The sequence below is a fragment of the Hibiscus syriacus genome, unplaced genomic scaffold, assembly GCF_006381635.1.
Source record: "Hibiscus syriacus cultivar Baekdansim isolate YM2019G1 unplaced genomic scaffold, ASM638163v2 tig00111594_pilon, whole genome shotgun sequence".
Classification (NCBI taxonomy): domain Eukaryota; kingdom Viridiplantae; phylum Streptophyta; class Magnoliopsida; order Malvales; family Malvaceae; genus Hibiscus; species Hibiscus syriacus.
In genome coordinates, this window is record NW_024063131.1 from 172,377 (window position 1) to 187,603 (window position 15,227).

At 35.0% G+C, this 15,227-nt stretch overlaps 1 protein-coding gene and 1 pseudogene across 2 annotated transcripts; one reads left to right on the forward strand and one right to left on the reverse strand.

Moving 5' to 3' along the window:
- Positions 1–5,328: 5,328 nt before the first annotated feature.
- LOC120165726 lies at positions 5,329–6,888 on the reverse strand (annotated as a pseudogene).
- A 1,571-nt stretch (positions 6,889–8,459) lies between these two features.
- LOC120165727 (receptor-like protein 31) lies at positions 8,460–14,411 on the forward strand. Of its 2 annotated transcripts, XM_039175186.1 has the most exons (3): positions 8,460–8,463; positions 12,626–12,631; positions 13,143–14,411. In XM_039175186.1, coding segments are annotated over exons 2-3 (1,182 nt in total). In that variant the 5' UTR covers positions 8,460–8,463; positions 12,626–12,630; the 3' UTR covers positions 14,324–14,411. The 2 variants fall into 2 exon arrangements, with proteins under 2 accessions (XP_039031117.1, XP_039031116.1); XM_039175185.1 differs by lacking the exons at positions 8,460–8,463; positions 12,626–12,631 and having other exon boundaries at positions 13,031–14,411.
- The last annotated feature ends 816 nt before the right edge of the window (positions 14,412–15,227 follow it).

The window sequence follows — 15,227 nt, forward strand, 5'->3', positions numbered from 1 at the left end:
TGGGATAAAAGGGTAAGTATATTGGTAAAATAAGATTAGGAGCTTATGGGATAAAAGGGTAAGTATATTGGTAAAATAAGCTTACGAGCTTATGGGATAAAAGGGTAAGTATATTGGTAAAATAAGCTTTCGATCTTATGGGATAAAAGGGCAAGCATATTGGAAAAATAAGCTTACGAGCTTATGGGATAAAAGGGTAAGTATATTGGTAAAATAAGCTTACGAGCTTATGGGATAAATGGTAAGTATATTGATAATTTTATATTATTTTGATTATGGTAAAATATTGGATATGCATGTAACATGATTTTATGGCATTTTGATTTTGACATTGAAATTCATGCATGAGTTGTATTGCACTGTTAATTATTTTAAATTTCCTCACTAAGTATATACTTAGCGTGTGATGATTTTCACGCGTAGGTAAAAAGCCAAGGATAAAGTGAGAGTAAAGGGCACTCCGAACATCCAGGAATACACTATAATATCAGTAAGACATCCTATGATGAAATTTTGACTTTGTTATTGGCATGTAATTATCAATGTCCTAGTTGCACAGTTAAATTATTTTGAAACTGGTTTGTAATGGTTAAACTAAACAGTTTTACTCTGTTTAAATATGGATAGTATAAATCAATATTAATATATGTTTTAAATAGTATGTGATAAAATAATATGATGTGATATTTTTATATTATCAGTTACCATTTTAAGAAAAAAAATTAAATCACTTTTGAATTGGAAAATGTTTTTAGAAATTCAAGTGATATCTACAATCTGTATAGGTATAATTATACGGGTTATGGGTGTTACAGTATCGACATCTAATTTCCACTTGTATCTTTCGGCTTCAAGTTCCCTTACCCTCTATTTCAGCTCGTTCTTTACGTCTTTAAATTCTTTCCTTGCTATCTCTAGCTCAGAAGGAAAGGGCTTAAGATGTTCTTCTATGGTCCGGGTGTCCTCATGATCTGGCATGAGGATGTTGTCATTTTTACTTAGCCTTCGCCATTCCAAATAGTCCGGAGTAAGCATATCCTTGGTAGCCACGAGATCCATTCGAAATACTTTCATCCATTACTCATCCACTTCCTTAACCATTTTCTTGTAGTTGTCCCCATGGTATGCAAATTTCGATCCAGATATTTCTTATGTTGCTAGGACAAACTGGTGTGCCCAAACTGTCGAAGTACCACAAGTGGAGAATACACAACTCCTCCCCATAATCCAAGTAAATTCATAGTATTTGAATCCCCACATCGAAAGAGAATGTCACTATGGGTTAACCAATGAGCTCTCCATGCAATATCCCTATCCTGAGGATGTGTGAATATTCTTATCTACTTTTCTTTGGATGCGCCTTCTTTCTATTTCATAGTGAGAAATTCCCCCACAGGTGAATAAGTAGTGTTGAAAAAACAGTAAGCAATCCTGTTAGTCTTCCAGAAGTGACTATGAATCCAAACTTGGAGAAGCTGGGCTCACCCTATGAATCTTCCTCCGCCAATCTTCTTGCAGTGGTTGAGAGAGCGAAAGGTCTCAGCTAAGATTTCCAGTGCTAGATTTACTCTCCATGGGAGTTGTTCAAACAGTTCCACCACAGCTGCATCAATGCACCCTAAAGCCTTCGGGAAGATAACCAACCATAAAGGCCCAGTGTGAAAAGATATATTGCTTTTCATTCATCGGGGTGGTTCATCATTAGTTGCTTGATATGGATCCACTCAATTCCTTCCCTGCTACCTTTGTGTCGGAGCCGGTCAGTTACCCATTTTTCGTTTACCACTGCAGCCTTTGCTAGTCCGTTCTTGAAAGGCTTACTTTTGATGTGCTTGATGTAGACCCACTCCATTATGATGCCCTCGCAATGCAATAGTGTAGTATACTCTTCGATTGTGGGCACCATGTCCTCCTGGTTAAAGGTGAAACAATTGTACCCCGGATTCCAGAATTGTACCAAGGCTCTGATTAAGGGCTCATTGGTCTTGACATAAAGTAAGAGTGTGATGTCACCATACCGTTGGTTGAACTTTCATTTCTGGTCACTCTTTCGACTGTCCCAAATGATCCGTAGCTCTTGAACATCATTCTGCTTTAGGCTGACAGAGGCGTAGTTAACCAGTTCTGACACATAGCTTCCTTAAAGACTGTCTCCCTTTTTTTCTGAGTCTTTTTAGACCATAGTCGTACTCAACGTTTTTCACCTCTTGCATTGCAACCCTTTTTTCCATTAATGCAGATTATTTGTGTGTAATGAACATCTTTTTATGGATCAATGACCTCTTTTTATGATGCAAATGCTAAAAAGACAAACATAAGGAAAATTAGTTAGTAAGAAAATAATAATGAAAGTAAGAATAAAAGTAACAAATTGCATGATTAAGGTAAAAACATCCTAGGTTTTGAAATTGTGTTTTGGGGTAGGCTCTAATTCCTTGTAGTCTCCCGGTTTAGGTTCTAAAGAAGGTACCTGATTTCTCCTTGTCGGTGCCCCCTTGGGCTTGTCAGACCCTTAGCCCTAAGCCCATTACAAGCTCATGTGAACTAAGTTAAACTCGAGAGAATACATTCCCTTATGCACGCACGGAGAATAAATTCTCACGAAGACATAAGATATATGAATCCCGAAGGCTACTTGCTAGGCTCGCACAGAGAATAAATTCTCACGAAGGCGTCGCTTTCACCCTCAATTAAAAAAGGGTTTAGAGCTCGGGTATATAGCCTTAAATGAAAAAGCTTAATAAGCTGAAACCATTAAAAGAAAACGTCAGTAAACTATTTATTTAAAAATAATAATCAAAGGTAAGTAATACGGATTGAAAAAATGCCTTAAAATTTAAACTTACCCTTTTCACTTAAGAAGACAACTGGAAATTAGCCTTAGCCTGACTCACTTACCTGTCCCCAGCAGAGTCGCCAAGCAGTCGCAGTCGTCTTTCGGGTGGCCTGAAATTGGGCTTCGACTTGAATAAAATGGTTAGAGTCGCCACCGATAATTTATTTTAAGAAAAAATGGGTTGATCGGATACTTCGATTTCTTACCTGATCTGCATCTTACCAAAGATATGTCGGATTCAGGAGTCGGTTACAGTCAAGGAAGGATTAACACCCTTAGATTGCCCTTTCAATACTAATTAATTTCCAGTTGTCTTAATTGAGAAAGTTGTAAGTTAAATTAAAAAGTAAAGTTTGATCCAAATTACTTACCTCTGATCGATTTAAAAACATGCCCTTAAAAAGTCAAAAAATGTTAGATTGGTAAAGAAACATGCTGAATCCAAAAAGAAAGAATAAATGTTAAATTATAATGTTTTAAGTAAAAAAATACACATGTTGAGGAATTAGCAGAAATAAAAACAAAGGGCTCGTATTAGAACACATAGCAAATAAAAATAATGTAAGGAAAAAAGTCTATTAAATTAAAGGTAAAAAAATAATTATAAATATACTAATTGCAAGATTAAATATACACAATTACTAAAGTGAAAAAATGAAGTAGAATAAAAGTATAAAAAACCCTAGAAAAAATAGCTAAATAAATAAAAAATAAAATAAAAAAATAAATAGAGAAGGCTAATGTCAAAATAGGGGAAAATGATAAATAAATAAAAATAAATAAGACAAAATAAAATAAAGTAAAAGTAAAACTAATAAAATAATAAAATGGAATAATGGAATAAAATAAAATAAAAATAAACAAAAAATGGAAATAAAAAACAAATATATAATATTAAATAAATAAAAAAAAGAAAGAAAAAAAATAAAATAATTAAAATAAGAATTAAAAAAACAAAAGAATGACTAAATTAAAATAAAAATAAATTGGGTGGTAAATTTAAAAATGAATATCGGGGTTAAAGCTCAGTTTAGGGGGCAAAATAAACTTTTAAAAGAAAACGAGCGACCAGAATTGAGATTAGCCCCTTTTCACACGAAAACACGCGGATCTTAGGGCCTTGGATCGGGTCACGGATCGGGTCGATGGGTCCAGTATATAAGCCAAAACTCAAAAATAGAATTCATTTTTCTCATTTGCTTCAAAACCGATCAAACACACCCCTCATCGTTTTCTCTCAAATATTCAAAGTGTTCTTCATCTGATGAAGAACACGACCGTCTGGGTTCATAGGAACCCAGATTCCAACCACCACCACCTCGTCGGCCTTCGTTCATATGCTGCAAAGAAGATTTTTTTTCGAAAGCTTTTCCCACTCCCACTTTAAAAACCCCAAATATTTTTTACAAAATCACCTCGGGGAGGGCTAGATCTGAGAAGAAAGTTCTTGAAACCCTCCCCCGTTCATCGGCTCAAGCCTTCTTTTATTTTTGTTTTTTTCGAATAAAAAACGAAGAGAAAAAACAAAATACCCACATGCAAGTACCAAAACCGAGAAAATGTGATAACTTTTAGCCTTTCATTGCTTTTCGAAGCTTTTACAATGCTTTGATTCCTCTCGTATTTCTGCTATAATTTCTTGTGTATTTTTGCCTTGTGTTTACATTAATTTATAGCCCTAAAAGAACCTATTTTTAATTCAGTTTGTTCGGTTTTAGACTCCTAATATGACTAAACTACTGTGGTTGTTTGTGTTTTTGTTCCATGAAACCATGTTGTCAGAAAATTCAGGGATGGTGGCCTTGGCATGAGGCGTGAGGACTCTCCTTGCTTGTTTGGCTACGCGGCGGTGAGAAGACGACTAGGGTTCAAAAACCCTAGATGCTTCGGATTAGGTTGGTTCGGGTCTGAACCGGTCTCAGGTCGGGTTCCAAATCTGGGCTGTTATTGTTGGATCACTGTTGGGTTTGGTGTGTAATAGGTCAGCCACTTTGTAATGGACTGTTGGGTTTGAATGTAGGTCTTCGGGTTTGGGCCTGACACATGTAATAAAATAAAACAAATGTAAATATATTATATTATAATGTGTATACCCTATGCAATATAAATATATTATATATTACAAATAAGTAAATGAACATTATAATATAATATGAATCAAGCCGGACAAAATTATGTGTCTACAGCTTCATGTGCACAACACAACCTAATAGGGTAATCAGCTTGATATTTATAATATTTTTACATATCTATCTTTTTAAAATCAAATAAGCTGATTTAAACAATTAACGAGTGTTTATAAACGATATTAGACAAAAAAAATGTATTTAATTAGCACCATAAAATTTCAATATTAGATTAAAAATATGACCAAAGACCACATATTTTCCATTTATAGCTTGTATGGCATTTCAATGCTCATAATAAAGACAAACCTTCCGGATATTCCATTAAGGATCAAAAGACAGCAAGCCACTAAGCACATAGAGGTCTTAATCTAAGGTTATATTCACAAGAACACATTCTTCTAAAACATCAACAATGCTAGGGTTTCTTATAATCTTAGGTGACTCATTGACTAGCTGGAGTTCCATTCTCTATAGCTAGCTTTAGTAATCTGTCAAAGCTACCACATTTCAAAATTGATAGTGACAAAGGGCTTATCTCACCATTGTTCCTCTGCACCTTATAGAACTTCCTAAACCGTCTTCGACAGTAGAACAACATTTTCGAAGTTCTGACCCCTGCAACTTCTCCTGCAAAATCGTATCGCAGTCTTGACCTTCGATGAAGATCTTCAGTCTCTTAGGACTGCAATCAAAGTCAACGGAACTAGTAAAGTCCACTATCTCCGTTGCCAAGCCCAAGGTATTTCTCATTCCGAGTTGAAAAGTCTCCATGGCAGCCATCAAATCTCCCTCAGTCACAATCTCGAATGAAGTTTTGGGAGCTCGCATCACAAACTCCAGCAATGAAGATGAGTTATAGAAACCAACAACTCTTACAATGTCACCAAGACGATATCTGTAAAACCCTCTATAAGTAGTCACAACTACTTCGTACATCTTACCCACCTCAACACCACAAAGTTCCACAGTTTCTTCACCAATAAAAACATCATTCTCGGTCGAATTAAATGGAAGGAACTCAAAATATCCGGTGGTCGGAAGCATAACAAATATTGTCTGATCTGGTGGTTGCTTGATATCCAAGTTAATGGTCACTGGGCACTCTGATGAAAAGTAATCCCCACCTAGCAGAGGTATCTCTCCAGCAAAGTACTTAAGTTTGGAATAATACTGCTTCATGCTCCCGGTTGACACATTTAACATATCGAACATTTGGCCATAATTTATGCAAAATCCCACCCCGATCCTTCTTTTCAAAAATCAATCGAATTCTATTCGACAAAGCTGGTTGTGGTCCACCGAGAACATCAACAACAGAATCTCTCATTCGGACATCGTTAATCTCCGAACACGGAGACCCATTTTCAATATCGTCACATAGTTGCTCCCATTTGGATTACAATGCCCTGAAAGCTCTAATCAAATCTAATGCATATGTGGTATGAATAGCATCTATAGAATCAGAATTTCTAAGACCACAAAGAAGGTGACAGTACAATTGATGCTCAACATTTGATCCAAGAATCACTTCCATGGGGCTAGCGAGAGACGTAAACAGAGAGCAGTTCGAATTTGTGCAAAGGAATGAAGAAGCAGCCATCACCTTGAAGCCGCCTTTAGTAGTTGTAATGCTATCGGCATACATAAATACCAGTCTCTCGTTCACTTCCGGCCTTGGAGGAAAAAACCTAAAAATTGGAGGAAAACAGTTTATCATCATAGTAACAAATGTCTTTGAATTGAAAAGAAGATCAAACCATAATTCATAACTTACATAAGCAAAGGTCATTTCTTTTCACTTATTTAACAAGGGAATACAAATTTTACCTACGAAGAACAAACAACAGGGCTTCCTTGATGAGCTGTATACGACGCCGCCTTTGAAAGCGCTGAATCGAAGTAAGTTATCAATTTAGGCTTCATCCTTCATTGAAGTTGTTCCATAACTAACCAAAACAAAGAAGATTAAAAATTCAAAAAAATTTAACATTTTTTTATCGAGTTTTAGAAGAAATAAGTGGAGCAGAATAGTCACCTGTCAACGGACAAGATGTGGCGATCGTGATCATCACTGTAGTAATGTAAGCGACTAATTTGTCAGATTTGGACAGCTAGATCTATTTTTTAGGTCCAGGCAAGTGACTAAATGTTGTAACGTATGGGACGATAACCTAATCTTAATTAAAAATTGGTAAAGAAAAAACTATCGAAAATATTATAAAAATTATAATAATTTTCGTTGGATACAATTTAAAATAATAATTTTTCATAACATTTTTATTGGCAATAAAAAAAATATTGTTTTCTTCCCCCAAAATGTTAGAATCTAGACTTTTATTTATATTTAAGGGCAGCCCGCAGTCTAATTTAATTATAATTTAAGAAAATTGTTGACATATAATTGTACTCTTTAATTTAGAAAGTTATATAATTTAGAGTAAAGTACATTAATGGTCCGTTGACTATTGAATGTTACTTTATTAACTCCTTCAGCTATTAAAAGTTATAAAATATTCATCCATCTATAGTGAGTTACTTTGTTGAGTCTATTGATTATTAAAAGTTACAAAATGGTCACTTGACTATTCATTATGTTCCAAACTCATCTTTTTTCGTTAAAAATTTGATGACAATATGAGTTGTACGTTAATCTACTAACTAATATATGATAAAATATGATAATATTTATAAATATTTAAATAAATATATATATATATATATATACACTTTAATGAGACTCATAGTTAAAGATGTTAATAATTTGGACTAAATAATAACAACAAAGTAGGTGGATCAAATTCTGTCAAACTAAAAAATATAGATTAAATTTGAAACTTGTACATGACATAGGGGCTAAACTTAAATTAGACTATCCACTTCTGCATTAAAAAAAATAAAAACGCACATGGGTTTGAATGTCTGATATTTTGACTTTGACGATTATAGATGTCAATGTCGATAGAAAAACAAATTTATGTAGATAATGATGGAATTTTTTCATATTACATCAAATATCATTGAACTGGTGTATTATTTATATTATTAAATTTTTAATATTTTCAATGTTTAATATAAAAAATTGTTTAAATTATATTTTAAATTATTTTTTAGAGTTTAAAAAAAATTCATTAAAAATATGTACATAACGTTTTCAACTTATATTTTTAGGTGTCTGAACCGAAATCGTCATTAAATTTTACTGTTATCAGATACATGTCATGCATGTAAAATTAAAAAAAAATTATTTTACAAAAATACGTAATATTATAATTTAAAAAAGAACCTAAAATTTATTTCCTCCATCACCCATCGATCACCGTCGATCTATGGTTGTCATCGTTGACATCATCAAATCTCATCGTCGTGATCAAATCTCGATCCCCCACCTACCGTGAAACTGCACTGATCATCGTTGAAAACGTCGCATGTCACGCCCTAATTTAGGGGATAGATTTTATTAATTTTAAAGTATTGAATTAAAGTCGTAGCAAGGAAAAAGTTGGGGACCAAATTGTAAATTTCTAAAAATTATAGCTCGGTTTTGGAACCTGTGGAAAGTTCAGGGACTTAAACTTGAGTTTTACCATTTTTTTGGTCCATGAAAAATAAACCCGATTATTTCTATCCCAAAATCCCCAAATTGAAAAATAATTCCCAACCCCAAACTTTAGCCGTCGTTCTCTTTGTCGTCCGATTCTCCACCGTCCGACCATCATCTTCGTTGCCACCTCCTTCATTCAGATTGCCATCGACCGACAATCAAAACCCAAGCATCCCCGTACCGAACAACACTGTGAATCGTCATTCAAAGCATCGTCGGGAAAAACGAACCCTGTCTCGATTTTATGTTGATTCCAGCCAAACCGTTGACCGTCGTGTCTCACCGCCCCCATCATCGTGTTCCTCGGCTTGTTCTGCTCAAAACCCGACCCATGGGTCACCACATCATCATCCTTTCCTCGGTCGACCATAGTTGGGTAAGCTAGGTTTTATTTTCAATTATTTTGGTATAGTGGATAGTTATTTCTAGTGATTTTTTGGTTGCAAATGTTGTGTTGATGCTCCAGGAAGAATTGACTAACCGAACCGCCCCTTTTGGTGTTTCACGCGCCTCACGTGCCGTCGGGTGCGAGTGGGGCTCGTCCCCCAGCTCTAGTTCCTTCTAGAATTGGTCCAGCCAATCTGGACTGATCTGAACCGGTCAACCCAATCTGAATCGAGTCAACTCATCTAAGTCAACTCATCCAAGTCAACCTATTTACTTTGACCCATTGACTTTGACAGTTGACTGTAATCCAAAAGTCAAATTTTTCGAAAAGCCTTATTTTATGTTCTTTGACGTCATGAGTCCGAATATGATGTCTGTTTTGCCAAATTCACACTCTGTAAGCTGTTTTCCAGTGTTTTACCTTCAGATTCAATTTGATTTCTCAATTATGTTCAATTTTGACGTAAATTCGTTTGTTATGTATCCGAGAAATTATTGGACGTTGGATTCAAGTTCGAGAGTGATCAAATGGAGTAAGTTCGATTGTTGAACCACGAAAATTGAGGTAATACATTACTACATTATGTATGCTTTATGAAACATGTTGGAATTTGGTAAATACATGGATGAATATGTTTGGTCTCATCTATATAGTAAATTATTTCTAAACTCGATCCGAATATGGTAAAAAGTCGGTAACTTAATATGACTCAGTTGACTCGTATAAGAAATTGGGGGACCGATAGAAATTTAAATTACAAGTTATGTGATTAAGTGGTAAAGCAATCAACCTCTGGATCTGTAAATTCTGATTTATCTCATTAAAGGTTAAATGCCAAAGGTATTTGGATGAGAAATTATGACAATACTTCGGTCAGGTAAAATTAAGAAAAATACCCTTATAGGGTAAAATTACAAAAATACCTTATGTTGTAAAAAACAAGATTTTTCACTGGAAGTTAATAAATAACTCCGAAAAGACATTGATCTGATGAAACTACTGATGTACATGGAAAATGCTAGTTTTGCTTAGAAATCTGGATAATAGATTTCTAACCTCCAAGATGAAAGAATATTTAGAATTTGTGGCTTTTGGACAAAAGCACCTGATAAATAAATTACTATAATGATGCATATGTTTAAATAGAAGAAAATAAATGAATACCCTTGAACTATAAAATGACCAAAATACCCTTAGAGTGTAAATGACCTAAGGTAACCCCGTGTCATAGAATGATTGAATACTTGTTCATCTCCCTAAAAATCTACTAGTAATGATTCTGAAGATGACCAGTTCGACAAGAGTTGTCAATATTAAAGTGTGAATACCCTTGAAGTGCAACGATTTAACTGGTTGACCGGTATCATATTGATGGATTTGTTCAGTTCTGGTTAACTCGATATCCTGATAAATCAACACAAATCATAAATACCATGAATCACCATTTCTCCCTTATTAGATCAAATTACTAAGAATTCTCCAAGAACCTAATGTCCAAATGCCCTTGATTTCATGGATAATGGAAACACTTCTGTTAGATCTGAAATCACAAGTAACTCAGATGGAAAGGATTATGAATACCTTTCTGATTTATTAGTGCCTCCAAAAAATACTCGAATACTATATGATATTGATAAATCACGTCCTGAATAACTGATGGATCTGTCAGCTATCAAACCCTTTTATAGGGATATCATTTCTAAATTTAATCAGTTTACAGAAGTTTCATGGCTCCCTACTGATAAATACCAGTACCTTCAGAAAATAATTAGATCCTCTAGTGTGTTCCCTATGTGCTATATGGTTGTTTTATCTGTTCTGAAATGTGTTTTATTGAGATTTCTGAGTTACTGAAGTTTTAAGTCTGCTTGTTTGAATCATGATCTCTGATACCGTTTTTACTGAATTAATATGTATGAACTCTGATTTCCTTTTACCACTGATTATTGACTGAAAAATGTTTTTCTTCGAGGTACTCTTGGATCTGGTATGAAGTCTCTGCAGGTTTAGCTCAATCAAACTGGTAATTCCTTATATAGGTTTAGACCGATCAAACTGGTAATTCCTTACGGTAGGTTCAGCTCGGTCAAATTGGTAATTCCTTATATAGGTTCAGACCAATCGAGCTGGTAATTCCTTACGGATCTAAGGTGACCCTTGGGTGGGCTCATTGGCCTAGTGGTAAGACCTTATGGACCATAAGGAACTCCCTTAGGGTGGCACCTCTTCTATGTACTTTGGGTAAGTCCTTATGGACATAAGGGCAGTCCCTCAGGTGGACACCTACGCTTCGGCCAGGGTAAGACCTTATGGACCCAATATGTTCCCTTATATTGGAACCTATGCCTAATGGGCCTAGGGCAAGTCCTTATTGATGTAGTTCTGGAGAACTGCATATTGGCGTTTGGTTGGAGGGTTTTACTACGGTTTTAAAAATATGTTTTAAATTGTTACTGTTTTAAAAATATATGTACCTTTTTCACTGGTTTTGTGGGAATACACTAGACACCCTATTCTGATCTCCTAGACCTGGTTCTCTAAATGTTCTCTCTAAATTGTAAGTTTCATGTCTCTTACTACCTAAAATATTAGTAGGACCTCAGCTCATCATAAAAATCTATAGATGTCTGATTCAATAAGGAAAATCATGCTTGCCTATTATATGCATGTCCTTCAGCATCACTTGGTAGTTCTGTATTACTAAACTTTTCAAAGCTCACTCTTTTACTCACCATTTCAGGTTAAAAGAATCAAATTAGTGCAACTATCGACATCAGTAAAGGAGTTCCATCGGCGTTGCTTGCGGAGTACGGTGCATTTGATTAGGGGGCATGTAGGTTGTATTTTATTTTTATATCAGAGTCAGAAACTTGCATGATTTTAATTTTGTTTATAATATATGAATGGTTTTCTGAACTTGTATTTTAATTATAAATTGTTTTATGATTTTTCACGTTATAACAAAAATTTTAAATTTTTTCACATATTTTTACTATAGGTCGCTTCGGTGGCTCTAATGTGACACCTCAGATCATATCGAGTTACCTGCATCGGTCAGTGGGTGTTACATCGCAAAGGGAAAATGCTTTTTTAGGTTTTCATTCGTTGTTTTCGGTGATTTCGATTGTTATAGCTATTCTTATGTTACATGAACGCCACCATTGAGTTTCTTATCATACTCCGAACAAAACTTAGCCAATGGTGACCCTTCGTCGTCAGAGATAGGGGGATGCGAGGGATAGGGGATGACGTGGGGGAGTTTTATTTTTAATTTTTTTCTTTTTTTAAAAAATAATATTTTTATTATTAAAAAATAAAAAAATAAAGATAGACACTTAAAAGTGTAACAGAAAAAACGTTAGACACCCGAAAAAATTTTTAGGCACAAAAAGTTAATTTGAGGTATAGTTTAGACAATTATTTTTATATTAAACTTTTTTTAATTATAACATTAAATTTTAGTTTTAACTCCCACTATATCACTGTTGTGTTAAATTTTAATGCCACTATAACATGGACTAATCTTTTTATCATTGTGATGATGTGGCCAAAACGACATCATTTAGGTGTGCCTAATGATATTTAAAATGACGTCATTTTAAATATTATTTTTTGAGGTATCGAGTTCGAACACCATAAATATTAAAAGTGTAAACTTCAATGTTATATAGTTAAGAGTTATATTCGAACATATATTATATTATATTTGTCCTAGATTAATAAAGAAAAATCATCATAACTAATGAATAATGATGTATATTTTTTTTTGGATAATTAATAATGATGTATATTACTATATATAATTTTCAGGCGTTGAGAGCTTATGGCATGATATTGCCTGGGTCCGAAAAGTAAGTTGCTGCTGTCGTGCCGTGCACTACTTCCTAATAAGAGAAATGATTGTACTATAGCAGCTTCAGCCATCAACCGAACCTAATCTCTATCTTACGAGTAGGTTCGGATAACCGTTTGAGCCCGAACCTATCCCAATAAAGAAACAAAGAAATAAAACTAAAATATACATTGTCCGATTCACAGCACCAGTCTGAGAAGTAAGGTCTCAAAGCTCTGCATCTCCTTGTGGAATCGATTCCATTTCATTTTCATCTGATAGTTAAGAACAGAGCCCTCGTCTTGTGTAAGTCGATCTAGTCCCCAAACTCTTTGCTTCTATGGGAAGAAAGCCAGTGGTTTCTTCTTATGCTCTGTTTTTAGTTGCCCTGCTTCAATGTAGATTCTTGGCTTTTGCAATTTTAGACCCCCTTGATTTTTTATCTTTACAATTAATAAGAAAGTCTCTCAATGATTTTCCGGGTTCTAATTTTCTTGCCTCCTGGGATTTTACCTCCGATCCTTGTAACTTCACTGGAGTTTACTGTGAATCCGATAAGGTAATAGCTCTTAATCTGGGTGATCAGCGTGCTGGTTTTCCCGGATTAACCGGAAGGATAGACCCGGCCATCGGTAAACTATCAGCACTTACGGAGTTTTCCCTTGTTCCTGGTGGGGTCTTCGGGTCGTTGCCGCGTTCATTCTCGCAGTTGAAGAACCTTCGGGTTCTTGCCATCACCCGGAATTTCATCTCCGGTAATATTCCGGCCAGTCTTGGCCGATTGAGTAGCCTTAAAACGCTTGATCTTAGCTACAATCGACTCACCGGTAGAATCCCTCGTTCCATCGGCACCCTACCGGAGTTAACCAATCTTATTTTCTGTCACAACAACCTCTCCGGTTCGGTCCCTCCGTTTCTCTCCCAAGCCCTAACCCGGTTGGACCTCAAACGCAATGCGCTCACCGGCTCGCTCCCCGACTCCTTCCCTCCTTCTCTCCAGTTCCTCTCTCTCTCCTGGAACCAGCTGAAGGGACCGGTGGACGGTGCTCTATCCCAGCTCGACCAGTTAAACTTCGTAGACTTGAGTTTTAACCGTTTTACCGGTTCAATTCCCGTCCGGTTGTTCTCATTTCCTATCACAAACCTTCACTTGCAGAGAAACTCGTTTGACGGTCCAGTCCAACCGTCTTATCAGGTGACAATCTCGACAGTCGATCTGAGCCACAACATGCTTTCCGGTCAGATATCACCAATGTTCTCGACGGTGCAGAATCTTTACTTGAATCACAACCGGTTCACTGGTCAAGTCCCGGTCAGCTTGGTCGACCGTTTGTTATCCGCCAGCTTACAAACACTTTATTTGCAGCATAATTATTTGACCGGAATCAAGATTAATCCAATGGCGTTGATCCCTCGAAGCAGTTCCCTGTGTATACAGTATAACTGTATGGTGCCGCCCGTACAGACGCCCTGCCCGTTGAAAGGGGAGACAGAGAAGACGAGGCCTACTGCTCTCTGCAATGAATGGAAAGGCTAGATCTGTAATTTACATTGCTATGTGGATGTACTTTGGGAAGAAATTATTTATTTATTTATTTATTTTTATGGGTAGATGAAAAATTGGCAATTTGTTGACACGTTATGAATTGTATTTTGTATGTTTTCATTTTATTTATTTATTTGTAATGATTATTTATTATTGGTTCATGATTTTTTTATTAGCGTAAAGTAGTTAACATTAATTTAATGATTAATCCGAAATATTTTTATATTTGTAAATTTAACTTCTTCCTTTTTTTCAAATGAATATATATTTGAAATTATAACTTACACTCATAATTACCGATATACAGATAAATTATTTGAATAATTTTTTCGATAAATTTAGGGTAAATATAAGATAATATGTTCAAAGATTTTTAATTATTTGATAATGAATACTCGTATTCATGACATTTACGCCTACAAGATGCTCGAACATAAGATCTTAAAGGAAAATAACAAATTCCTTAATCACCAATATCTCTTGATTCGTACAAATTATTTGAATAATTAGAATTGAAATTGATGTTTGCAAAATCTTTCAAGATGAAACTAAAATAACTTATATTTAAGTGAAAAATGGCTTAATACACTTTTAGTACATAAACTATATTTTAAAATATGATTTGGTGTGTAAATAATTTTTTGCTGACAATAAGTTCTTAACGTTTCTAATGTTATATTTTTAGGTGCTTGAACCATAACGACAATTAAATTTAATTATTATCTAACATGTGTCATGCATATAAAATTGTATTGTTTTAATTTTTTTTAAAAATAAATATATTATTTTCTTTAAAAAAATCCTTTTTTTAAAAAGAAAATCTCAACCGTTCCCTCAATCCCCTTCTCCCTTCCCCCTTCCCTCTTTCACAGTGGTCGGCCACTCTCACCACTGC